The 26313-nt window shown below is 41.1% G+C and overlaps 3 protein-coding genes across 7 annotated transcripts in view; 1 reads left to right on the top strand and 2 right to left on the bottom strand.

The window, feature by feature from the left end:
• The window catches only part of LOC124140244 (centromere protein J-like), a 42056-nt gene extending 35742 nt beyond the window's left edge, over positions 1–6314 (bottom strand). For 3 of the 4 annotated variants that reach the window (XR_006861898.2, XM_046507695.2, XM_046507697.2), the window contains exons 1-5: positions 5907–6219; positions 4697–4950; positions 3752–3955; positions 1877–2025; positions 307–1155 (exon numbers count right to left, since the gene is read on the bottom strand). Coding sequence is in view for 3 of the 4 variants with exons in the window: in XM_046507695.2 (XP_046363651.2) it covers positions 307–1155; positions 1877–2025; positions 3752–3955; positions 4697–4793 (1299 nt within the window). In the remaining variant the exon portion in view is untranslated. The other variant, XM_046507696.2, reaches the window with a different exon arrangement.
• Positions 6315–6554: 240 nt separating this feature from the next.
• Positions 6555–19099, top strand: LOC124140243. Of its 2 annotated transcripts, XR_006861897.2 has the most exons (6): positions 6555–6620; positions 7889–8603; positions 9684–9798; positions 13079–13224; positions 14034–14957; positions 14990–19099. XR_006861897.2 is itself a non-coding variant. In XM_046507694.2 (5 exons), exons 2-5 carry the CDS (start codon positions 7969–7971, stop codon positions 14314–14316), a joined length of 1179 nt encoding a protein of 392 aa, XP_046363650.2. In that variant the 5' UTR covers positions 6555–6620; positions 7889–7968; the 3' UTR covers positions 14317–19099. The 2 variants fall into 2 exon arrangements, 1 of the variants encoding a protein (XP_046363650.2); XM_046507694.2 differs by having other exon boundaries at positions 14034–19099.
• A 1151-nt stretch (positions 19100–20250) lies between these two features.
• LOC124140242 (mediator of RNA polymerase II transcription subunit 31-like) lies at positions 20251–25308 on the bottom strand. Its single transcript, XM_046507693.2, has 4 exons — positions 25163–25308; positions 23795–23893; positions 22798–22894; positions 20251–20984 (listed from the first exon to the last, which is right to left on the bottom strand). Exons 1-4 carry the CDS (start codon positions 25194–25196, stop codon positions 20789–20791), a joined length of 426 nt encoding a protein of 141 aa, XP_046363649.1. The 5' UTR covers positions 25197–25308; the 3' UTR covers positions 20251–20788.
• Positions 25309–26313: the final 1005 nt, after the last annotated feature.

Below are 26313 nucleotides of genomic sequence, written 5' to 3'. Positions count from 1 at the left end.
TATGGGTTGCTGAAGACCTATTCTACCCCGGAATCTTCACGGGTTCCATTATTATGTGACGACAGGGTAAATAATCAAGTCTGGGCCAGACAAACCAGTGACTGATATGTGCAATGTCCAACATTGTTGGAGTACGATGACACGCAATCAACCAAGTCACCATGCCTGACGACCCCATCTAATTGGTTGCCTCTTACGACCAGCATAGGTTGCTGGGGATCTATTCAAACCCGGAATCCTCACGGGAGCGTAAAAAGCAACAACAAAATCCCCCCTCAAAAGAATGCAAGTGTGACAAAACCTCACCTGGACCTCTTGAACCGTGATGTCTGCTACTTCCTGCTCCATCAAACTGTCATCCTCGACTGTATCATCAAGCTGTTGCCCATTCCGCTGATTCCAGTGACCTTGAACTTGGGCATCTCTAAGCAACCTCTCCATGTCGGGCTGTATTTGACCGAAGTCCCTTTCTCCCTGACTGGTATGTCTGTACTCAGCACTCCGTCTGTGTCGACCAGAAACACTGCTGTCATCTCGGGGCTTCTCTAAGTGATGGCGGGACCCATTATGGAGTCGGTCATATTTGTGATGCTGTTCTTCATCATCCACATAATCCTGACTGCGCTGAACACGAGAGCAGTTTCTGTTGACATCCATGTCCTGATCGTTGTCCGCAACTCTGGACCGCATCCCTTGTGGCTGGTCCGGAATCACGACACGCTCAGGAGGGACGAGACCTAGCATCTGTTTCAATGTGTCAGCTTTGGTCGTCTGCAGCAATGTCTGCAACAGGGACGCCGCCTCGGGTGACACCGGCATCTGCATGGGCATAGCGCTGCCATTCCGCGACATAAACTGTTTTGGAGGGATGTACGACCCATCACTCCTCACTGAAGCAGTGTCTGATGCAAGGTCACCGAGGAACGGTTGAGTCCTTATAAAGTTTTTCTTCTGACCATGAGGCATATATGAGCCATCACTTATCTCAGAGATGTTGTCAGGCATGGGACAGACGCCATCATCCACCGCGTCGATGTCTCTCTGGTAGTCCGGGCGTGACTCTGGGTTGCTGAACAATTCTGGGTTGGTGCTGGTATCGTCCAACATCGGCGCCGGGGGCCCATACAACACCGGCATGGGCAGAGACGTCTGGGACTGCTCATGCATAGGAAACAACTTTCACAATCAAACATTCACTCACCAGCATTAGAAATTGGCACTAGTCCTGTAGTCCTTGCCAAACTGCCCAATAGTTATCATAAAGGTATCATAAGTATTAGTAGAAATTTGCCATTTTGAAGGGTTTTGCGATATGTTATCATTATCAGGACTAGTTGACTAAAATTGTTAGTTTCTACTGCTGCTCATCCGTTCAAGGTCTTTTGTTTGGCTGCACCTTAACGGGCATAAAGAGGGACTAGGCTTTGTCAAACAAGCAGTCCAAAAAAATGTGATTAAATCCATTAAATACCACCAAATGCTAGTGTCTTCTTGTTCAAATGTCATAATGTTTATGACATTAGTGGTTACTGTTTTCCAAAATTACTTAGAAAGAGATATGGGTCAGTTTCACCCAGGAATTAATTACAAAATGGAGCCTACGCACTCTAGTTCCCCTGGATATGGAGTCACCAAGTGCATGTTGATATGAAAACTTAGTTGCAACAGACAAAAACAGGTTGTTGTGTGGAAAAGTGAGGCTTACTCAGACACAAATTTGAATTTTTTAACATTCACTTGGTGTATGTAGACATAAATATGAAGTTGCATTTTTCAGTAATAGATTGCACTGGTGCAAGTTTTACATAGTTAAATCGAGCCCTGGTTCATTATGTTGTCAGGACCATTAGATCCTTGTTGTACACAGCTGTCTTACCTGAGACACAGACTGGTCTAGTGTAACAGCTAGTGGATCCTGGCTCCCCACCACTGACATCAGGGCTGTCATCAGTTCGTTGTTGGCTGGGAGAGGTGGGCGTCGACGGGGAGGGGTCTTTGTAGGCGTGTTTCCTTGCTGACGTATCACTACAAGAAACATTATGGCAAAATGTATCTCCGTCAACTAAATCTGCACAACACTCAATCCCCAGCACCTAATCTTCTCCCGACTCCATCCTTGTCAACTTAATCTCCATCCCCGTCAACTAAATCTCCACCCAACTGCAATCTCCACTTAATCTTCACCCTGCTCCATCCCCGTCTACTTAATCTTCTCCCCACTCCATCCCCGTCTACTTAATCTGCAGCCCACTCCAACCCCGTCAACTTGATCTTCACCCCACTCCATCCCCGTCAACTTAATCTCCACCCCACTCCATCCCCGTCAACTTAATCTCCACCCCACTCCATCTCCGTCAACTTAATCTCCACCCCACTCCATCCCCGTCTACTTAATCTCCATCCCCGTCAACTTAATCTGCACCCCACTCCAACCCCGTCAACTTAATCTCCACCCCCGTCTACTTCATCTTCTCCCCACTCCATCCCCGTCAACTTGATCTTCACCCTACTCCATCCCCGTCTACTTAATCTGCACCCCGCTCCAACCCCGTCAACTTGATCTTCACCCCACTCCATCCCCGTCAACTTAATCTCCACCCCACTCCATCCCCCTCAACTTAATCTCCACCCCTCTCCATCCCCGTCTACTTAATCTCCACCCCCGTCTACTTAATCTGCACCCCACTCCAACCGCGTCAACTTAATCTCCACCCCCGTCTACTTCATCTTCTCCCCACTCCATCCCCGTCAACTTAATCTCCACCCCGCTCCAACCCCTGTCAACTTAATCTCCACCCCACTCCAACCCCCGTCAACTTAATCTTCACCCCACCCCATCCCTGTCAACTTAATCTCCACCCCACTCCATCCCCGTCAACTTGATCTTCACCCCACTCCATCCCCGTCTACTTAATCTCCACCCCACTCCATCCCCGTCAACTTAATCTCCACCCCACTCCATCCCCGTCAACTTAATCTCCACCTCACTCCATCCCTGTCAACTTAATCTGCATCCCACTCCATCCCTGTCAACTTGATCTCCATCCCACTCCATCCCCGTCTACTTAATCTGCATCCCACTCCAACCCCGTCAACTTAATCTGCACCCCACTCCATCCCTGTCAACTTAATCTGCACCCCACTCCATCCCCGTCAACTTGATCTCCACCCCACTCCATCCCCGTCAACTTAATCCGTACCCCACTGCAACCACATCATCTTAATTTCTATCTCACTGCATCTCTGTCAACTTAATCTCCACCCCACTGCACCCCCATTAACCTAATCTTCTCCCCACTCCATCCCCCGTCTACTTAATCCGTACCCCACTCCATCCCCCTCAACTTAATCCGTACCCCACTGCAACCCCATCATCTTAATTTCTATCTCACAGCATCCCTGTCAACTTAATCCCCATCCCACTTCATCCATGTCAACTAAACCTGCACTACACTCCATCCATGTCTCACTGCATCCCCAGCAACTTACACTCTCCCTGATGGGACTGCAGGTCAGAAATAGAATGGGTCTTCAGCAACCTAACACTGGTCGTACCAAATCTGGTCTCCTGAATGAGTTGATTGCATGTCATCATACCCCAACGGCGTGGACCAATGCTTATAATTTCAATTACTTAATTGTCAGATCTAGAGTTAATTATTTACAAGCCGTTGTCACATAGCTGGAATATTGCTGAGTGCGGCATTAAAGACAAGCCCCAGCTAATCTCTATCTCACCACACGGCCTCACCTTTCCCTCCACCCCACTGCACCTCTCTCTCTCTGTGTAGCAGGCTCTGCACCTTCAGCTGTTCCTGTCGCAGTCCCTCCAGCTGCGTCTTCTGCTGATGCATCAACTGCTCCTGCTGCTGCAGCTGCCACTGACGCAGCTCCCGGAACCGTGTCAGGAGTCGTGCCTGCTCCATAGCCTGCTGCTGCTCCAGCAGGTCGGATGCTGAGGAGGAGAGGGGTTAGTAGCTGTGTACACAATCAGTCAAGAACTTCTCCAGTACCCAGCAGACTGAGGCTCCCTGGAGGGTTTAACTGTCAATACCTACTTCGCTATAACCCGGACCTAGATGACTGATTGACTCAGACCACACCGTCCTTAATGATCCAAATATCAAAATCCTGTCTCAGATAATTTTACTGCCTACAACATATATCAATCCTAATTGATGTGTCATAAAAGTTGAACAAAGAACAAGGAGTGAGTTGGGTTTTAACGCTGCTTTTAACATTATTCCAGTTATATCACGACGTGTCAGCTTAATGTGGGAGGAAAGCCCGAAGTGATGCAGGTCTCAGACCTTTACCACTACGGTGAAACCCACGAGCTACGGTATGGTGCTGACAACCAAGAAACACAATCAGGGCGCCTGGGATTTGAACCCACAATCATAGGTTTCTGGCGTGCAAAAGGGATGCAACTCTGCACAGCGAATCACGGCACCTTACACGACTGGGCCACCCGTGCCACCCAAAGAACAAGGAACATTTTGTGTATGAAATATTTAATAGGTTAGTAATCATTTGCCATGACGATCCATCATAATTTAACTATGTTAACAATGGTGATAACATAGTGTACCATGTTACAACATTTGGTTTTCAAGGGGGGGGGGGGGGAGAGAACCTCCCCTCTGGATCCACCTTTGGACATGAAGTAAATGTGTCACTTTGTAAATGCACTCACCAGCTGTGTTGTCCAGTCTGCCAATTCCACCATCTTCGTGATCATGATCTTGTGAACTTTGATAAAGAATTGATTCCCTCAAACTCTCTTCCGTCATGATGTACTTGTCACATATGTTCTAATCAAACCCTACTTGTGAAAAACAGGCAGAATTCTGAGCAAGGTCATCATGGATATATAACTCTGTGAAAGAACAGATCCAACTGTGCTGTGTAAGTGTCTTCATGGTGCTTGTACATTATTGCTCCTATTTCCTGTAAACAGAACAAGAGGAATTCTTTGCAGTCTCCTACATTAGCCACTAGTCCAAAGCCAGAGACTTGAAACATTCCAATCAATCTAGTAAGTTCAGCTGATAAAGGGGCTAGAATACAGAAATGAGGGAGTGAATATGGTTTTACGCCACTTTTAGCAATATTCCAGCAATATCACGGCAGGTGACACCACAAATGGGCTTTACACATTGTACCCTAGAATACAGAAAACCAGGTAACTTCCGCCATACTGGAAAGGAATGTGCACAAGCTCCTTCCTTGCTAACGGTTTCTAAGTTTTCCCATCATCATTTGTATACACCTTACTAAGATAACAGGGGGGTTTATGGGGCTTGCCTCCCCCCCCCCCCCCAAGTTAATGAAAAGCACTACAGGTGTATCATGGTATGTTGCAATGTGTCCCTGACAGATTTCACTGATGAGGATTTTGCACACCATTATGGAACGTCTATTTTCGAGTAATATGTTGATGTCCAATTTTTCAATGTTTTTGAATAGTCTTGATTTTCAATTTTGAGGTTTAATCATATAAAAACATACAAATGCAAGCGGAGTCTACTTATTTTTAGCTTTATCGCCCTTTTATAAAAGTAGTCACATTGTCGTGTTCTGCTTTATTAAAGACAACAAACGAGGCGGATGGGTATCTGGTATTCTGTAGGTGTACCAACAATAGTCCACATAATAACACCTTTTTCTACAGAAAATAATTCTACGAGGAATACTCAGGCCAGTAGTTTCAAAAGTTACTGGCGCAGATTGTTTTGGGTGATTTTGATGTGATGATCCAGGGATTCAATCACTTGGCTATCCAGCATTTTAACAAAATTTGATTTAATTACAATTAACACCTTTTTAACTTTAAAAGGTACAGAAATTATGGTACTAATATTATTTAAGTTTAGGTCATAAGCATGATCAGGGTCAGTCATTACCTAACACGTTAGCATCAGGTGTCTCATCAGGCCCTTTTGAGATTCATACTTGTGTAATTGTGCATATGATTTTAAGAGAGTGCCTTAGGCTAAGAGCTTGATGACAGATGCACAAATGCGGTTGTGTGCCACGATACTAATTTCCCGAATTAATCACTTTAAACAAAAGGCGCGCTTATTTGTAATGGAACGATTTTGAACATGTTGACACTTGATTTGAGGCAATCAGACGTGGTTAATTACATTGATTTCTAAGAATGGTATCACGCTGTTGTTAACAAGTATCCGGAAATTGCGTCTGACGCTTGTGCAAAGTTATGATTGACTAACCTAGCATAATCATGGTGAAAACACGAGATTAGTCACTAATGTGACAGAACAACATCGCCATCAACTGACTTCCGCCACAACATACAACAATGTTAGTACTTTCCCACAGACGATGCTATTCTTGTTCGTTTCAGGTATGTGTGTGGTAGTATCTTTTCCTATAATTTAACATCTGAATACATCGTTAGTCACTTTCAAAGTAAGATTAAAAATAGAAATGGTATTTAGTGACCTTACTATTTAGACATCGGTGGAAATGAACAATATGATATATTTTCGTTAAACTTTTTTCGAATAAATAATTTCGTGAAAACATACCGGAACTGAATATTTGACCTACGGTGACCTTTTCTGGCATGATCAACATGATCCAGTCGTCTTGTGGTAAGATTGACAGAATACATTCGATTTGTTTACAGGCAAGCGCAAAACAGGACATTCTAGTTTTACCTTTTTCCATTTATCCTTTTAGTTGTTTATAAAAGCAGTTGCAGTCAACGAATAATTGCTGGAGCAGACGACCAGTGACTGAATGAAAAGTAGGCTAGTTGTCTGAGACTTAATCTGTTAGCCTATAACCTAGAGGGAGTTTAGACAGGTCCAACTGGTAGGGAAAGCAAGTTTGATGAAAGTAATTCAAAACCTACGTTGTTTGATGGTAAACTAAAGTTTTGTGATGTGTACCAATCTATCAGTTAATGATTTCACTAATTACACATAGACAACGTAATACGGCTTGTTGAAAGCAGACATGAAATATTTTATGGTCTCTATTGAAAGGGTTACCACATTAATTAAATATTGAGTTTGATCAATATATATCAGAAGAACTTTAAATTAGATGTTTGTTCAATATTCTGCCAAACAGGTGAGTCCAGTTACCACAGAAGCATGTGACGTTGTATGTCATGACGTCATTGTTTACCAATATGACATCAACAGCATTCCAGGGGGACTTCATGCCTGTCTCACAACTGTGAGAGTTCATGTAGAGAGAGTGCTTCAGAAAGTTACTGATTACTTTTGTATTTAACAGTGTTGATAAACAATGACACCGTTGGTTCCACAGGAAATTACCTGGCATTGATTACTCAATAACACCTGCAAATCTAAAAACGTAAAGTTTATCTTCTGATTGCGGTACTACCCTTTTACTTGCTGTAAACACGGTAAACAATATGGGTTATAGCTAAAACATTTCCACCTGACAAATAGTCGCCGTTTTCGCCAGATGAGGTGCCATTTTCGCCCAAGATATCTGTGACGTTTTGCTGAGCTGCCATTTTAGCCTGCACCCAACAATATAAGGCACATCATTGAGTGTGCCTAGTTGACTTTTAGTCTATGTTTCTTCGGTGCAACACTTTGTATGGGCAATAGATTGACTTCAAATATGTTGTTAAAGGTATCCAAATACCCAACATTTTGAGTAGCACAATGAACAAAGATCATTCCAGCAGATCTTCTTACTGATTAACCTGTGTTCAGAACTAAGCATGAAAATCATGGGGTCTTTGCTCTAATGTTAAAAGCTACAGAAGGGTCCCTAGATTCAAATACTTTTGAAGCAATCTTCAAAGATCGCAGAAGTCCTGTTTCATTTCGAACATTGCAACTTTACATCAGTCTAACGTAGTATATTTTGGTTTCAGGATCGATGTGAATAAATGAAGGACTACACATGATGATCATGGGCTAGTAGTTGACCTATCACTGACCATACATTTTCACCATGCCACGGATATTTATCAACTTCCGAAGCTGTAATGGCATCTATGATTGTATGTTGTACAGTCGGGAGCTGGCTCCTGTGCAATTAGACGAGGGGAGACTGTTCGTCCAGCTTCTCTTCCTCACAGATATTTTGGACATCAATCTGAATGACCTGACATTCTGTTCAAAAGAAAGTGATTCAAACGTGCGAAAATCTGAATCAGGCAGCCATGAAAGATGTGCAGCAAATCAAGGAATATTTGGCAATCCTGAAAATGATTCTCAAACGTTTTGTGAAAATATTGTCTCACGGACTAGCATGCTGCAACAAAGTCACGTGTCATCGCCGTCTTTCTTAGATAAGCTGGACAGAGATTTCCCGGAGGATCAGTCTCTCACTATTGGTGTAGTCCCAGCTACAAAGTGTGTCGTATTAATGGATGCCCATCTTGCATCCTGTGCCGCATGTGAAGTTCATCGAAGCAGGAGATTTAGAAGACGATTTTTAAAATTCCTTGCAAGGACATATGGGTTTAAGGCTTGTGATTACGAGCGCATTGATTTTTCGGATTTGATATGTGATCAGTTTCTGACAGTCCCATACATGGTAGATGTGGTAGCTGTGTGGCCAAATCAAAGGATTGATTACCCATGGTGAGTGTGACCATGTACATGTCTATAACTTTTTCTCAAGAACAGTCACACAATGTTTTTATCATTGTTGCATTAAGCGTGTTAGGATATCAGTTTGTTTTATGTTGTTCAGGGAGCAATATGATGTTTAGAGGAAAGTAGTACTGTATCCATTGTCAGGGTAATGTAACGCTGTGTCCATTTTCAGGGTAATGTAACACTGTATCCATTGTCAGGGTAATGTAACGCCGTATCCATTGTCAGGGTAATGTAACACTGTATCCATTGTCAGGGTAATGTAACGCTGTATCCATTGTCAGGGTAATGTAACACTGTATCCATTGTCAGGGTAATGTAACGCTGTATCCATTGTCAGGGTAATGTAACGCTGTATCCATTGTCAGGGTAATGAAACGCTGTATCCATTGTCAGGGTAATGTAACACTATATCCATTGTCAGGGTAATGTAACACTGTATCCATTATCAGGGTTATGTAACACTGTATACATTGTCAGGGTTATGTAACACTGTATCCATTGTCAGGGTTATGTAACACTGTATACATTGTCAGGGTAATGTAACGCTGTATCCATTGTCAGGTTAATGTAACACTGTATACATTGTCAGGGTAATGTAACGCTGTATCCATTGTCAGGTTAATGTAACACTGTATACATTGTCAGGGTAATGTAATGCTGTATCCATTGTCAGGGTAATGTAACACTGTATACATTGTCAGGTTAATGTAACACTGTATACATTGTCAGGGTAATGTAACGCTGTATCCATTGTCAGGGTAATGTAACGCTGTATCCATTGTCAGGGTAATGTAACGCTGTATCCGTTTGTCAGGGTTATGTAACGCTGTATACATTGTCAGGGTAATGTAACACTGTATCCATTGTCAGGGTAATGTAACACTCTATATAGTTATGCTCTATATGTTGTTAGGGGAAAGTAATGCTGTATATGTTGTTGAGGGGAAAGTAACACTGGATATGTTGTTGAAGGGAAAGTAATGCTCTATATGTTGTTAGGGGAAAGTAATGCTGGATATGTTGTTGAGGGGAAAGTAATGCTGGATATGTTGTTGTTGGTAGGGGAAAGCGAATCTGTGGCCTGGCGGTGAAGCGGATGTTGTGTGAGGAAGGGATGGCGTGGCTGTCCACCCTGGGCGGAGGGTACTCGGCACTCGGAGATTACTTTCAAGTCCATGTGAGCTCTTTTGGATTTTATTGTTTACTGTTAAATTTAGTGTCATTTTTCAATTTAAGCTAAGGCACTGGTCTGTGGTTAGCCACACGTTTCATTTTAAGTCCAGTAGGCTAAGGTGATAACTGATTCTAGTCAATGTATTTAGTATGTTTAGAAAGTGATACCTGACATGGACGACATATTTTGGCCAGTAGATTTCAAAGAGTTTGGCACAGTCTGTAAATAGAAACTATTCACGTATGACAGACAAGCATCTTCCTGAGGCAAGGGAGTTATCTGACTATAAAATTCCAGTTTCCACCCTTGCCAAACTGGTCTGGAACTATGGAGTTATATTTTGGCTGGACTTGCAAGTCTGTGTGTAGTCCAATCAAAATTGCGAAACGAAATCGACATCTGGTTCATCAACTGCAGTGCAGATTTAGGTCAATTGCAACGCTTGGATAACGTGCACTGCCAACTCGACGTCAACAGATATTTTCCAAATTTTTTCATGTTTTAATCAAGGTGATCACATGATTGGATGCACATCGCGAAGTAAGACCCTATATATTACGAAAGAGATTTGATTATTGATTCGGGCGTCTTGACTTGTCGCCACCATTTTGTTTGAAGCAAATGCAAGTGATATGAGAGGTTGAATCTGACTGGTCAACAGGAGTGAGTGAGTGAGTGAGTGATTTGGTGATTTTAACAGTATTCCAGTTATAACACGGCGTGTCAGCTTAAAGGGGCACTGATCTAACGCAATTCCCCGGGACTGGTTGTTGCCTTTGTTATTGTTTTTCCCCAGTGAATACCCGGATGTATAGCAGAAATCTAGACTAGTTCGCGACCTCTGCTGCGCCATTCGTAAGCGCATTAGTCACTTTTATGGGTAGTAATAAGGGCGTATGGTCACATTGATCAACAAAATGAAATACAGTTTTCGAGATAATAAGGAAATGTAGGTATCTTTGTGAGTAGCATCGGTAATGGTCACTTGCTCGGTAATTTTGCGATTTTCGTTTACACTATTTTGACTTGCAACACAAAGTATATATTTCACCTGAGCATATGCTTTTTTTATAGTGTGTATATTTTTTTACTGTCAAAAGTGTAACAAATTTATTAAACGTCTAAATATTCAGTTATTTTACAAAGTGACTGAAAAACATTTCCATCTGTATTATTATGACAACGAATTCCAAACATTTTGATGTTTAATGTCATCACCAAGAGACTGAAAATGTAACGTTGAAAAGTACATTTCTAAGTTGTTTGGCTTTTAATCCTACATAATAATCTGTTGTGATGTTTGTAGGCCCTTTTGATCGTCTTGATCAATCTGGACAGATGTTTTAGTCAAAATGACTGAAATATTTACACATTTTATAAATTGCCTGAGAGAATCACATTTTACAAATTGACGGTAATATATACACGCTTACAAAGGAAAAGACCTGTGACAACAACGTCTATCGCGCATTGAAGAATTTCCCAACCAAGACGTAGAGAAACAAGAACGAATCGGTTCAAATGAAGGAAAACAAAATGCAGATATCATAATTACAACCTACCAAATTTATGTGTATAAGTTTTAGGCAGCTTCCTTGTTCGAGGAATGTATCCGTGAACATCCACACAAAGGAACAATATCCCACTCATCTGCAGCTGCACAAAGAAACTTATTCGATGTCACGTGTCTCAGTAACAATCAAATATTTTAAAAGATATATATCGTTTCGGGATATTATAACCCGTGTTCGTTTCTCAACTGATCGCTTGGATTGTTTCAGGTGTTTTACATAGGTGTCAAGTCTCAAAGGTCGGCTGAGAAAGCCCACGTGAAAACTATTTTCATAGCGTCCACGGTTCCTAAAAATTCCATTGAGTGATAGATAACAATGATCAATCAATCAATGTATTATCAGTTAACCCTTTGAACAAAGTATGTTCTTTTTACATCGGCACTTCGCGCCATGATATGAGTGTATTCCCTTTGTTTTAGTAAACCTAGACATGTAAACACTCACTCTTGACATATCCACTGTGCAAGATAACAGTGATTAATCAATCAACGTATTTTCTGTTAATCCTTTGATGACTAGGAACGATCCGTTGATTTACAAAAAAAGTAAATCAACTGATCATTCATCTCTTGCTGGGCTGCCACGTGCATATTACATAACACACATTTCACCTCACTTCAAACCTGGATTTAGATTGAATAATTACCCCAGACACAATAAATGCCAAATGGGAACCTTTGTCAGGTAATATAAGTGGTGCTACCACTAATTGTACGTGTAATAAATTCATTAACTGAGCATCAAGTGAATGACGACAAATACACAAGTGTAGGGTTATACGAGAAAACGTGGATGACAACAAGGGAGTAGTAATCGTATTATCGACGCAAGCCGAAATCCGAAAATGCTTTCACTGCATGGATACTGTTTTTAGTATTAAACTATAACCATCTGGGGTATTTCCAAATGACGACATCCGATGAGCTCCCTTGTTCTTTTTGTCTGTTTGTTTAGGCTGAAGAAATGAATTAACATGCGCCCTTTGTCGAAATCTTTATAGATCACAGTTAACCAATCAGTGTTCAAAAATGCGTAAAACAAATATTGCCTCCAGCCTCCAAGTTTATTTAGCTGTCCTTGCAGACGGTACCCCAGTCTCTGGTCACGCTCAGTTGCGTTGCGTATCATCCGGGTACTCACGGGGGAAAAACAATAACAAAGGCAACAACCAGTCCGTTAGATCAGTGCCCCTTTAATGTGTTGGAAAGCGTGAAGTGGTGCAGGTCTCAAACGTTTACCACTTAGGTGAAACCCACGAGCACAGGTATGGTGCTGACAAACCTAGAAACATAATTGGGGCAAACCGGGATTCGAACCCACATTCATAGGTGTCTGGTGTTACCAAGGGACGCAACTCTGCACAGCGAATCGTGGTGCCTTAGACGACTGGGCCACCCGTGCCCCCGGTCAAAAGGAGAGACATAGAAGGGACATAATCAAAAATAGCCACTAATGGCACTACGATCAAGCCCAGAAATTCCAGCCTTGTATGGCAAGGGTCAATCAGTGAGCTCCCTTGCCTCGGGAAGATGAACAGACAAGTGGCACCAGTCTGTGTTACCCACCAGCTTGGTTTCAATTAACAATGTTAAAATTAACAACACTCATTAACCAGGATAACATCTGATAATTGACACAACTATGTGTATTTGTACTCTACAATGTACTGTAACAGTATCATGTTTATTCCTCTACAATGGGTCTTCCAGGCAGTAACTGCGGGGCAGGTGTCGCTGAAGCAGTTTCGGGTCGCCATGGAGCTCGGGGATCCAATCATGGCCGCCAAATGCCGGATATTCTGGGCCCAAAGCCGTCTTCAACTTGGGTATTTCAAAGAGTGCAAGAAGATAGTCAGGTGATATAAACACGCCTGCCAATTGTTGCTTTGGCATAAATTAACACTACATAACAATCTGATCTATGGCCAGAGTAACGGGGCCAACAAAACAATAATTATTTCAAGTGACTCAAATCATCATCTTATGTTTATCATTGGAGAATATTCCTGCTGCCTTCTGTTAAACAAATATGACAAGTTTCGTCATTATCTCTATTGTGTAACCTAATATCTTCACAGAAATTAATTCACAAAAGATGTTTTCCTTCGAAATTGATGATGAAACGCAAAAGTGAAGTTTCTCTCATGTTGTTATCTCCCCTGTATCCATGACAACAAAATTACGCTTGTTGCAATAGAATCTGCATGTACAATCAATGTCAATCATAGTCAAACACTTTAGCTCCCAGTATATTACAATACGCATCACAATACGTATACACGTATGACATCATTTTGCAATACAAATATTTTGCCAATACACAGCCCTATTGTGTGAAAACAACATGTTTTTAGCCTAATGCATCTCTGTGGTGAGGGAGATAATAATTGCAGACATTTGATACCAGATACTTACAACTTCTTCAGGGTTAGAAACTAACAGTTTTTGTCCACTAGTCCTTATAATGATAACATATAGCAAAACCCTTAAAATGGGCCAATTTCTACTAGTCCTTAGGATACCTTTACTATTGGGCAGTTTGGTAAGGACTACAGGACTAGTGCCAATTTCTAACGCTGCTTCTTTGACACACAGTTAGGCAGTTTAGCCATGACTACCCCATTGTTTCCCTATTTCTTGCCTAACTGTTGGTGTTTTTCTGCAGACGCCAGTACCTGTTTGCCCATCACGCCAGCATCAAGGATGACAGACTCATCAACATGTGCCTGGCAGTGTGGGGACGTCTCAAATATCTGTACCAGCTCCGCAAACAGAAGCATGGGACAAGTCCTGCGCCCCTCCCTGGTACCAGCACCAAGGTTCATAGGACAGGTCACATGACACTCATTGAACACAGTGAAAGGAATCATGTGATGTACTCCAGTCACAGTACCAAAAGTCATGTGACGCCCAACGACGGCAGTAACGAGAGTCATGTGACTAGATGACCCCAAAATGGCCCAATTTCCAGTTTTTTTTATAATAATGATTACAGGAAATATGTTACATATATACAAAGCAGATGTATTTTTTTTACCATCAGAAAGAACGTATTTAGTCAACATCATCAGAGCTCATGTATTTTGTTTGTACCATCAAAAGTATTTTTTGGATATTTGTCATCAGACTGACCTCCACATGAGATATCACTTAGGTAAGACCAAACAATATCTCCTAGGGGATAACTCTGCTTTGAAATTGCATCACCCTGCTATGCAGACCATTGTGACATCACAAGTTATCATCGCCCGGCATTTACCCAGTTTGATTCCCCACACGATATACATGTAGCTGGAACATTTACTCACATACTCCCTCACCCATTGCCCAGTTATGTTTTTAGGTTTGGCACAAATCCTGGCGCTTTCTCATGAAACTCTGTGCTTACTGCTGTTTAAAATCTTCAGGACTTTTTGTGCATTTGATTACCAGCTGTTCAACTAACATGATGAGGGACTTAAGTTTAATACCACTTTTTCAACTATATCACAAAGTGGGACAGCATCACTGTAGTGATGGGTGATGAAATAATCTGTCAATAATTTGAATGGGACAGTCAGCACGTCATATCTACTATCTTGTCTAATCGGTAAAGAAAAAGATGTTAATTTGAAACTATAGGTACATACATTCTTTGTAATATTATTTGAAGAAACAATTGCACCAGTTGTAATAAATTCCCTTTCATGACGAAGTACATGTTGATATCATGTGCTGCATATATCATGTTAGTACCGAGCTGATATTGAACCCAACTAATTCAGTGGTTATATATTGTTATTATTTCCTGATGAGAATTAGTAAATGTTCAACAATCGATGTGAGATCTCCGATTATTGATATGAATATTCAGAGCAATAACCAGCACTGTATCAATGGTCTTCACATTCTACATAACATTTCGTGCCCCCTCCTAATACATGTTACATTGTTATTTTTATTTGAAATGATATGAAACTGAATTTTTGGCAATATTGGAAACTATTGTCCCATCTCCAATCATTCAGAGAATCAATCCATCACATTCGGTACACTAGGAATATCCCTCCCGTTAAGACATGAGTGGTATATTTCAGAATTGACTTCAATATTTTTTGTGTTTGTGGAGGTATAAACTTAAAAACCAGTGTGCAAACTGTGTAAATCCGCAGAGTGCAAAGTGTGCATGCTGGTTTTTATGTTGATATCTCCATAAACTAAAAAAATATTGAAGTCAATCCTTTTGAATAAATATGTCAACAATAAGTACTTCACAGGCTGCTTATTTAGTGACTAACATGTAGACAACGGCATGAAATCGGTGACATCATGCTGCACAGTAATGCAACTCAAGCCCAGCCCATTCTATAATCTATGGAAAAATAAACACAAAAAATATTGCTTGGTTTGCCCATCAAATGCCACGGAAGCACTTGCTATTTATATATTTGAATGTGATGAAAACTGTGGTCACTGTTGTTGGACGATTCAGGGGCCGTATTCATAAAGATTCTCTGAGACTTCTTGAGCACTCTCAGACTTTTCATGAATACGTCCCCAGAGTAATGAGGATATCATACAACAGTCTACCTCACCAGAGTGTGTACAAAGTTCACTTTATCATGTGAGCAAGAGAGTAACATTCTGGATTTAGGGCTGAGAATCCTCCACAGATCTGCAAATTTTAGTGACCACAAATTTGTTAAAATCTCATGGCTTCCCCCTTAAACACCCCTAGCTTATGGACCACGCTCCTTTGCAAAGAAGTTTTAGCTGAAAAAGAAAATATCCATTCTCATCCCTGAAAATTGAACATGCAGCATGTCCAAATCAAAATGACATCAATTTGCAAGTAAATAATTTTTTCAGATAATGTACAGTCATGGTATTCATGAGGAAACATAATCTCTGTTGATGATATCTTATTGCAGAGGTGCATTTGTAGTAATGTCCACAATTTAAATCTTATAAGAATGTTCACCACAATTTGTATCTCTTATGAAAGAATTTCATATTAATCAGTGGAGTATTTATAGAAAAACAGCATGAGATTTTGTGATGGGGTATGCTTTATCACAACAAAGAAGCGAAATTGCATGTTCATGTGATAGTTTTGAATATATTTTGCATATTTGCAGAACTGAATATATGTGTACGATGGAAAATTATTTTGTTGAGAAGATTGTCACGGCCTCCTTGCCATCGTTTATAAATTGTTCACTGACTGATGAATACTTATACCCCATGACTATATCCAGGGATAGATATGGTCTGTAGACCAGTGGAAATATAGAAGCACAAATTATTTATTTTTTATACACTTGAATCGTTGTATTTAACTCATGTTGTCTACCCCTGAAATACAAATGTTTGCATGTTGAGAGTTTTGATTCTTTTCAGTTATATACCACTCAAAAAAAGTTAAAGAGCACAGGCTGGGTGAACCAGGAGGGAGGCTGCGTACATCCCCTTTTCAGACAGTTAATACCAATCTGTAACCTGTACCCATCCCTCAAAGTGTTTTTCTTCACTTCGTAGCTTGGGTGGTGTGCAATCATTTTTCAAATTCGTGGATCAACTCTGGTAGGCTAGTGGTCAGTGATGTAGTAGCTTCAGTTCCTTGGTGTATATTTTGTAGCAGAGCTTCAAACTGATTTGCATATACAATGTACTGTTCCTCCATGAAACAGGGGGCACGGGTGGCCCAGTCATCTAAGGCGCCGCGATTCGCTGTGCAGAGTTGCGTCCCTTGTTTCTAGGTTTGTCAGCACCATACCTGTGCTCGTGGGTTTCACCAAAGTGGTAAACGTCTGAGACCTGCATCACTTCGGGCTTTCCTCCCACATTAAGCTGACACGCTGCGATATAACTGGAATACTGTTAAAAGCGGCTTTAAACCCAACTCCATCAAACATGAATTGCAGCCGCTATGCAGTGAAGGAGTGAACTGACTGTAAAAGTCCAGTTTACACCCTTGCCGAACTAGGCTGGAATTTTTGGGTTCGACTGTAGCGTCATCAGTGGCTATTACGAGTTATGTCCCTTGTATGTCCCTCCCACTGACTAATCAGATTCCACTTCTCATTTCACTTGCATTTGCTTCAAACAAAATGGTGACACCCGGTCAAGACAACCTGATTGATAATCAAGATCTGTATCTGTAATAAAACGGGTCTTACTTCGTGAAGTGCATCAAATCATGTGACGGCCTTGATTTAAAAAATGAAAAGATTTGGAAAATATCTGTTGATGCGGAGTTGGTGGTACACATGCTTTGCTAATCCTGCAATTAACCGAAATCTGGACAGCAGTTGATGAACTGGAAGTCGATTTCGTTACACAATGTTGATTGGACTATGCATAGACTTGTGAGTCCAGCCAAAATATACTCCATAATTTTAGATATTTTAACAATATTCCAGCAATATCACAGTGGAGGACACCCGAAATTGGCTCCACATATTGTACCCATAAGGGGAATCGAACCTGGGTCTTCGGCGTGATGCACAAATGCTTTAACCACTAGGTTAAACCACCACCCCTCATCAGTCATGAACCCCACTCAATGCATGACCTTTGTGTGAACTGAAACATTGCCTGACATTGTAGCACTGTGTACAGCAGACAGCCAAAAGGCTGTGGTGTCTTTCACACGTCAAGCAAAAACATTAACATTTGTACAGTGTAATCCCAGAGCTCATTGGTCTTCGGTGTGGTGGGATAGCCCAGTGGTTAAAGTGATCGCCACGTGGGTACAATGTGTGAAGCCCATTTTTGGTGTGATATTGCTGGAATAGTGCTAAAAGTGATGTAAGACCATACTCACCCACTCATTGGTGTGAGCCCTTGCTGGTGTCCCTCTCATTGGAGCCATGCTTTGCTTGATTTGTCAGAAGAAAAGTGACGACACTGCAAAGTTGTACTTACGTAAGCTGTACTTATGTAGTGTTTACAAACCTGTGAAGTATTGGCGTGGCCGATTGATGTGTATGCTTATCTTTGTTTGTTTGTTGTTTAACACCGCACTTAGCAATATTACTGCTATGATCGTGGTCTGTAAATAATTGAGTCTGGACCAGATGATCCAGTGATTGACTTCATGAGCATTGATCTATGCAGTTGGGATACGATGACATGCATCAGCAAGCCTGACCATCTGATCCCTATTGATGCCTCTATGGGTTCCTGAAGATAAATTCTGACACTGATCTTCAAGGGTGGTGTACTAACGTGCTAAGTGACCCATTACCTGTGAAGCTGATGTGTCAAGGGGATCTATGTTTCTCCGATACTGCGTGACTTTGGTGTTTTTCAGGGGTCATAACAGGAGCTCTGTCATTGACAGTGACAGAACCTCTTCAGCAGACTGTTTACCTACTGCTCAAGTAAATGTTTTTGCAAGTATCTTAGATGTTGGTTATGTCTACGTTTTTGGTTGAGTGTGAGACATGATAGAGTTTCATGCTGTTTATACCTGTTACCATGGTTACAGTTACACTGTGATACTGTGCAAGATATTCGCAATCAAACTCCACATTTTTCTCCGATATTATTTATATGCAGTCAAAATATTTAATGTCAACATAATGGTTTGCCTTTAGTTGAAATTGTCTTGGTATGAATCAAACTTGAGAACTAAATTATCCATTTCAATGATGAGGTATCACCGATTCAATACAACGATAGTTTTCCAGAATGTGATTGTTATGGAATGTTAAAGAGTGGAGAACAAATAAAAGTAAATTTGTTGAATTTAGTTGTTTTTTTTGTAATCCAGGAAAATTACATCTCAGACGACCAGGAGTCCATTCCATTATGCACACAACAAACTGAATACAAACCACACATTGATTGGTAAACACAGAGGATGAAGAGGCCTCCATTTCCACCAATTCCAACACGTTTCTCCTGCTTTTGATTTTTTTCCCACCACGTTACGCATGGAAATTGGCAAAAATAGTCGAAAATACCCTGTTTTTAATGTACCTGAAGCATTTGGAATTTTAATGATATAAGTTTTATAACAAAATTCAACATATGCAGTTTGCAGTTACCAAATGAAATGACCCTACTGTTTTGCACGATTTTTTATTTTTATATTTTCCCTTTATAAGTCAAGATATCTTCCTGAAACAAGGGAGTTAACTGACTATAAAAGTCCAGTTTCCACCCTTGCCAAACTAGCCTCGGGAAGATGGAAGTCAAGATTATTGTGTTTTATTTTTCAAAAGTACAATAATACAAACATAATGAATGTATGTTACTATTTACGTCTTTCTTCCTGTGAGTTTATACTTCTTTGATAACAAAAAGGGATAAAATGTGCAAAAACTGAATTCCTACACACAGTTATGGGAATTGAAAAGCTGCGTAAACAAGAGGTCACCCTGACTGATTATGCATGTTGTGCCCCAGGTCCAATCTGTTTACAGGAGAATGGTGCAGTACTCATTGGTAACAGTATCTTGCACATGTGCCCATAAACTATATGGATTGTTCAACACATTCTGTTGACTTTACTTCCCCATTAAGTGAATCAGAAGCCTATTATCGTGGGTTTGAAACCTCAGTTCACCCTTGTGTTTCTATGTTTATCATCCCTATACCCATGCTCAAGTGTTTCATCAAAGTGAAATACTGATAACGTCTTAAGACCTGCATCAAACTGATACACTGTGATACAACTGGAAAACTGTTAAAAGCAGCTTTAGCCCAGCTCACTCACTAGTAAGTATATAAGACAAGCATCACTTTTAGCCTTCCTCATACACCAAACTGACACACCATGACATAACTGGAATACTGTTCAAAGTGGCATTAAACACAACTCACTCACTCACATACCGGTAGTTCTCATTTCACTGCCATCTCACCATTAGTTTGACATAACAAAAATATTGAGAGTCTTTCAAAAAGTCAAGATTTATAAAGATTCTCCCTGAATACAAATTTATACAAAAAGAGAACATCTGATTCATAGCATAACACAAAAGTTGGATCATACACATAAGCAAATTGGTGCACACAGTCTCTTGCCACATCAAATCATCTTGACTTGACATACACTACACCGCATGCTACATACATGCTTGGTAAATCGGGTTCCATAGCAAAACCAATGAGAACATCCGACTTAAGTTCCGACAGGTTTGGCACACACCTACTGTCATGTGTGTCCTGTCACAAGTCATAATTTGCACAGATCCTGACATGGATAGTCTCCCTTTGCTCAGTGGTATGTAAAGGCAATACAACCATACTCGAATAATGTCTTTTGATATCCATGGAATGCCACATGGGTTATCTCCCTTGCAGCATCTTATGCCCTATGAATGCAACTGCCCTTTAAAAAACTTGGCTGCATTGATAACAGTTTGGTTGAGCTCGGCAGTGGGTGTTAAAGGTTTGGCCATCCGCGTGGTCTTGGACAGCCCTTGGACATCATGGTATTGGCTTATCTCCCCTTGCAGCGGCCTGGTCGGCCTGAGCTTGGAGCAGCGACATCCGTTTCCGCTGATAGTGCTGCCAATGTAGCAGCTGCTGGTCATCGATGAACTTGGCACACTGACCGTTGACAAGCTCCTTGCGGAAGTGTTCATACTGTAGCAGGTCCAGGAAGTGGAGGCATTGTGGGTATCTGCAACACAACATCTGTCGATTAGCTTCATAAACATACATGCACACCCAAGCTCCTAATCGTCTGAAACCTTCAGGTAACCACCAGTGTGGAAGTGGCCATGTACAAGAATTTAGAAATCTGCCCCCCAAATTTAATCCCAAATCATGTGACATTTATGATTTTGTGCATGTCACTGAGAATGCTATCATAGTGTATTTTGAAAAGGTTTACTTTTGTTTTGGTTGTTTGTTGTTTAATGCCGCACTTAGCAATATTCCAGCTGTATGACGGCAGTCTGTAAATATTCAAGTCTGGACCAGACAATCCAGTGACTGACATCATGAGCATCGATCAACGCAAATGGGATAGATAACGTGCATCAACCAAATCAGCGAAACTGACCGCCCGATCCCATTAGTCGCCTCTTACGACAAGCATAGTCGCCTTTTACAGAAAACATGGGTTGCTGAAGACCTGGGGCGGTCGGGTAGCCTGGTGGTTAAAGTGTTCGCTTGTCACGCCGAAGACCCAGGTTCGATTCCCGACATGGGTACAATGTGTGAAGCCCATTTCTGGTGTCCCCCGCCGTGATATTGCTGGAATATTGCTAAAAGCGGCGTAAAACCATACTCACTCACTGAAGACCTATTCTTCCCCGGATCTACACGGGTCGAAAAGGTTTACACAAGATTGGAGACAAACAGGAAAGCACCCAACTTCACCCTTTCATTCTTACTCTGCCAATTAAATGATAGTTGAAATGACATACCAATTCAAATTGTCAAAGAAAGAATAATTTAGCTGGGGGAAGAGTATTTGACATCACGACAGTCATCACTTGTTTGTAAACAAGTGTCAGTCGGTGCGAGTTGAACTCCAAGCATGGTCGTGGCAGCATGTCACAGTGGGGAGTTGTGACTGGGAGCACCAATAGTATGCAGAGCTCTGCGAACAGGCTATCACTGTGAGGAGTTGAGTTGTGTTTAACGCCGCTTTTAACAGATTCCAGTCATATCACGGTGTGTCAGCTTAATGTGGGAGGAAAGCCTGAAGTGATGCAGGTCTGAGACGTTTACCACTTTGGTGAAACCAACGAGCACAGGTATGGTGCTGACAAACCTGGAAACATAATCGGGGCGAACCGGGATTCGAACCCACAGTCACAGGTTTTTGGCGTGCCCAAGGGACGCAACTCTACACAGGGAATTGTGGCGCCTGAGACGACTGGGCAAAGGCGTGCCCCCTCACTGTGAGGAACTTAACATGCACCTACAAGATCTTTCCTGTCCTCAAGTCTTATAAACCAGGTATCAGTGTAGAGAAACTCAAATCTTGCGGATTTCGCTAATTTGGAGTGACAGCAGGTACAAAATGGAACTCCTTGTCTCAATCGTCAAGATCAGTAGAATCTCTCACCATTCAGACTCTTCTAATCAAACCTATGAACTATTCTTATTGTTATGACGGATGAGTGCACCTCAAGGAATTTGGCGTCATACAAATCAACATTGTTATGGTGAGTGGTGGTGTATGGAATTGTTGAGCCGTAACTGTCGTTCGGAATACCCCGTGATAACATTTTCGAGGTTGACTCGATTATTTACAGATCTTTGTCATATAGCTGGAATATTGCTGAGTGCAGCGTTAAATAACAAACCAAAACTTTGAGCATGGTCAGCAATACTCCAGCCATGTCCTGGACCACAGTCAGGTGGTCAGACTTGTGAACTTAAATCTGTTGGAGGAACGTTGTGTATTTAAACCCATGAAGAATTGACTATAAATATACACATTCAAATGATGAAATGGGACATGCAGTGATGACACGTACTTGATGTATCTGGCATACTTGGGCTCCTTCCAATACAGCAGGTACTTCAGGTAGTTGATGAAGTAGTTCTCCTTGAAGTAGCCACGCTGGGCTAGAACTGAAACAGGAACATCACTTACTTAAAACATGATGATGATGACGCTATTGCTGTTGCTGTTGATTCTGAGCCAGGGATTCTGACCGTGCCTGTTAACGAATAAAACTGATGCAACTATAAGTCGCAATGCAAAATTATAGAGACATTTTATATCCACCATAACCATGATAACAAGGTTCAAGTTATAGAAATCATGTGAATCTTCATATTATACCACAATTTTTATATTTGTTTGTTTCTTGATCAATCTCATTAAAATCAGATCTTAGTTCTCACTGCCACTAAACAAAGATCTGAGGACATCCAATTAGGGGACACGTCTAAACGACCTTTCATCCAACCAATCAGAGTGTCGCTTACCAGATCATGAAAGTGACAGCCAGAATGTGATTTCTAATCACGCAACATCGAAAACTTTAACACGGGGTATTCTGAACGCTAGTTACAGGCTTAACGAGTGAATCCATACAGTATAGACCATCAATTAGCCATTCCAGAATGTTCTTTTGTTCAGGTTTCAAATTTTTAATCGAGAACTTGTCAAAATATGTTTCGAAGCGTTGTCGCCAATTTGAAATTAATGCCATTAAGCATGAGAAAGCTGCCTTCTGACTGGCTAATGTCGACTTCTTGTCAGCCATTCCATTGGTGGGTCAAAGTTCGAGCAGGGTCGGTCTGACGTGACCCGTAATGGGATGTCCTCAGATCTTTGTTTTGCGGTAGAGAGAACTAAGATCTGGTTTTAATGAGATTGTTTCCTTATTAATGTTGCTGAATGCTATGTGTAATGCTGTGTAATAAATGGTACAAGAGTGCTCACAGTTGAGGTAGTTGGGATTGGCCAGGGATATGTTACATGTTATATGTAGCCAGTGTAATAAATGGTACAAGAGTGCTCACAGTTGAGGTAGTTGGGATTGGCCAGACATTGGACAAACTCCAGCTCCACCTGAAATCGGATTCTCTGCTGCTCCTCAGTCTCAGGTGATGCAAACACATCTGTAACCATGGTAACACAATATGTAAGGTACTCACAAAAGGCATTCATTTGTCACACACACATGATATAAATACCAACTGTAAACATATACCTACACGGATGTATATCACACTTTATACATGCATTACAATACAGCAGATAAGTGATGGTATGGGAAATATGACAATCTTACAGTAATATTTTATCAGAAAAATAAATAAATTGTGATGCTTGACTCAAGTGAGTTCATGACTGAGCAATGCTCTGAATATAAAGAACAAGCCAATGTGAAATAAACAGGTACCGTATTTGACGTAATAAGCGCCCAGGGCGCTCTCAAAATTAGAAATAGGGGGCTCTTATTAGAATATTATTTTGGTGAAAAAAACAGAGTTAAAGGATAAATTTCGTGGTTTATGCTGACAGCCTGAAATGTTTATATACGACAGATATATTTTTCCAGAATTTAATTGCCCATAATTAAGGGTGCATGTAAAACACGAGTGCGTATTATACGCGAATGAATAAGTTTTGTGTACATTGATCAATCGGAAGGCGTGCTAATTGGGATTGTTCACTAGCCAATATGTTAGCAAATATCGCCGTGGGCGCTTATTAGAGCAGGGCGCTTATTATGTCGAATACGGTACTCAACATACTCAAACCCTCAGTTAAAGAATGCATTAGGTTCATCATAAGGTTTTTGGTTTACTTTGTAAAATAAGCTGAACATTCATATCCACAGAACAACCAATATATCTTGTAAACATGGTAAAATTACTACTTATTCTAGTCAATAGATTCGTCATGGTGGTATTAGAATAATAAAAACCCAAATGATTTACATTTCACTCTTATTACTAGTACATGACTAGTAGACAAATTTAATTTTCAACTGAAATATGGAGGACATGTAGTCATGGTAGTACCAGTATACGCATGTACGACCACAACTAATGTTGACAGGGCAGCAAAATGTCAAACATTGTGATGTGTTTGAGGTACTGAAATCGGCCCTTAATTCATAACTGTAGATCTAAGTTCATAAATATAGATTTATCAGGAGTATTGCACTTTATCGGACACATTTTTAAAAATGTCAAATTGCGTTATAAGCTGCGCGTGGTGAAATGCTGTTATGATTTATCGTTTCACCAAGAGTGTGATGCCAGATACATTGTTAACTGATACACACATGCATAGCTTGATTTCTTCGCTCTCATTCGTGTTTTATCGAACCTAATTTAAATTATTTGTATGTTTATCATGATGCATGCACACTCCAGTACCTGGACCCATTGGTACCGGGCCTCGGACATTCATTTCAATTCCGAGAACCGCTTCTCTTCCACGCTTCACTTTGTTTATTTTCTACCGGAAATACAAATGTAGTTACGTCCCTTCTCCCCAAGCTCCGGACAGCGATGCTTAACTCATTTGCAGTGCTGTTGAGGTATTCTCTGTCCACAGGTCCCAGAAGCAGGATAGTGATATAACTGAAACAGTGGACCCATATATATATGGGTCCACTGTTTCAGTTATATCACTATCCTGCTTATATATGGGTCCACTGTTTCAGTTATATCACTATCCTGCTTCAGGGGCCTGTGTCTCTGTCTTGGCGAAATCTGTTTGAGGCAAATTGTGACATGGTAATTATATATGTATTGGACTGTTTTGACCCAGATAAAGATATTTGAGCAGCTGAACTTTGTCTTTTCAACATATACAAAGTTTACAAGACAACACCTAATTCTTTCACTGAACACAGGGAATCAAGCAGGCACGGGTGTCCCTGTAGTCTCAGGCGCCGCAGCTGTGCGGAGTTGCGTCTCTTGGGCACGCCAGAAATATGGTTGTGGGTTTGTATCCCAGTTTCTAGCGTGCTCGTGGGTTTCACCAAAGTGGTAAACGTCTGTGACCTGCATCACTTCGGGCTTTCCTCCCACATTAAGCTGACACGCCGTGAAATAACTTGAATACAGTTAAAAGCGGCGTTAAACCCATGTCGCTCACTCACTGACGGTCTGTAGACCCTTTCTTGTCAATGTCTAGGACATTAAAAATTAGTGTCATGAAAAAAGGAACAGCGATATTTTTTCAAATATTTTTTTTATAGGTTTAAGTATAGGATCACAGACAATAAAAACGTAACTTGTGTGAAAAATCTAGAAGTGAGTATGAAAAGACACGTGATGTACATACCTTTATAAATCAGTTCGTAATGTTCGCAAACAAAACAACAGGGACAGAAGAACTTGAATACAACAACTCCTCGGCTGCTGACCCCGGTGATACATGTTAACTTTTGGGGACTTATTATTATAACCTTTCGTTACCTTATAACTGTGAACAGTTCGATGAACACTTTAAGCTTGTAACTGAGTCTAAACTTGATGATATCATACTTAGTCTTGACTGTGATCACTGAAGCAACGAT

The sequence above is a fragment of the Haliotis rufescens genome, unplaced genomic scaffold (genome assembly GCF_023055435.1).
Source record: "Haliotis rufescens isolate VD_foot unplaced genomic scaffold, xgHalRufe1.0.p SCAF_15, whole genome shotgun sequence".
NCBI classification, from domain to species: Eukaryota; Metazoa; Mollusca; class Gastropoda; order Lepetellida; family Haliotidae; genus Haliotis; species Haliotis rufescens.
This window is presented reverse-complemented; position numbering and strand designations above follow the sequence as displayed.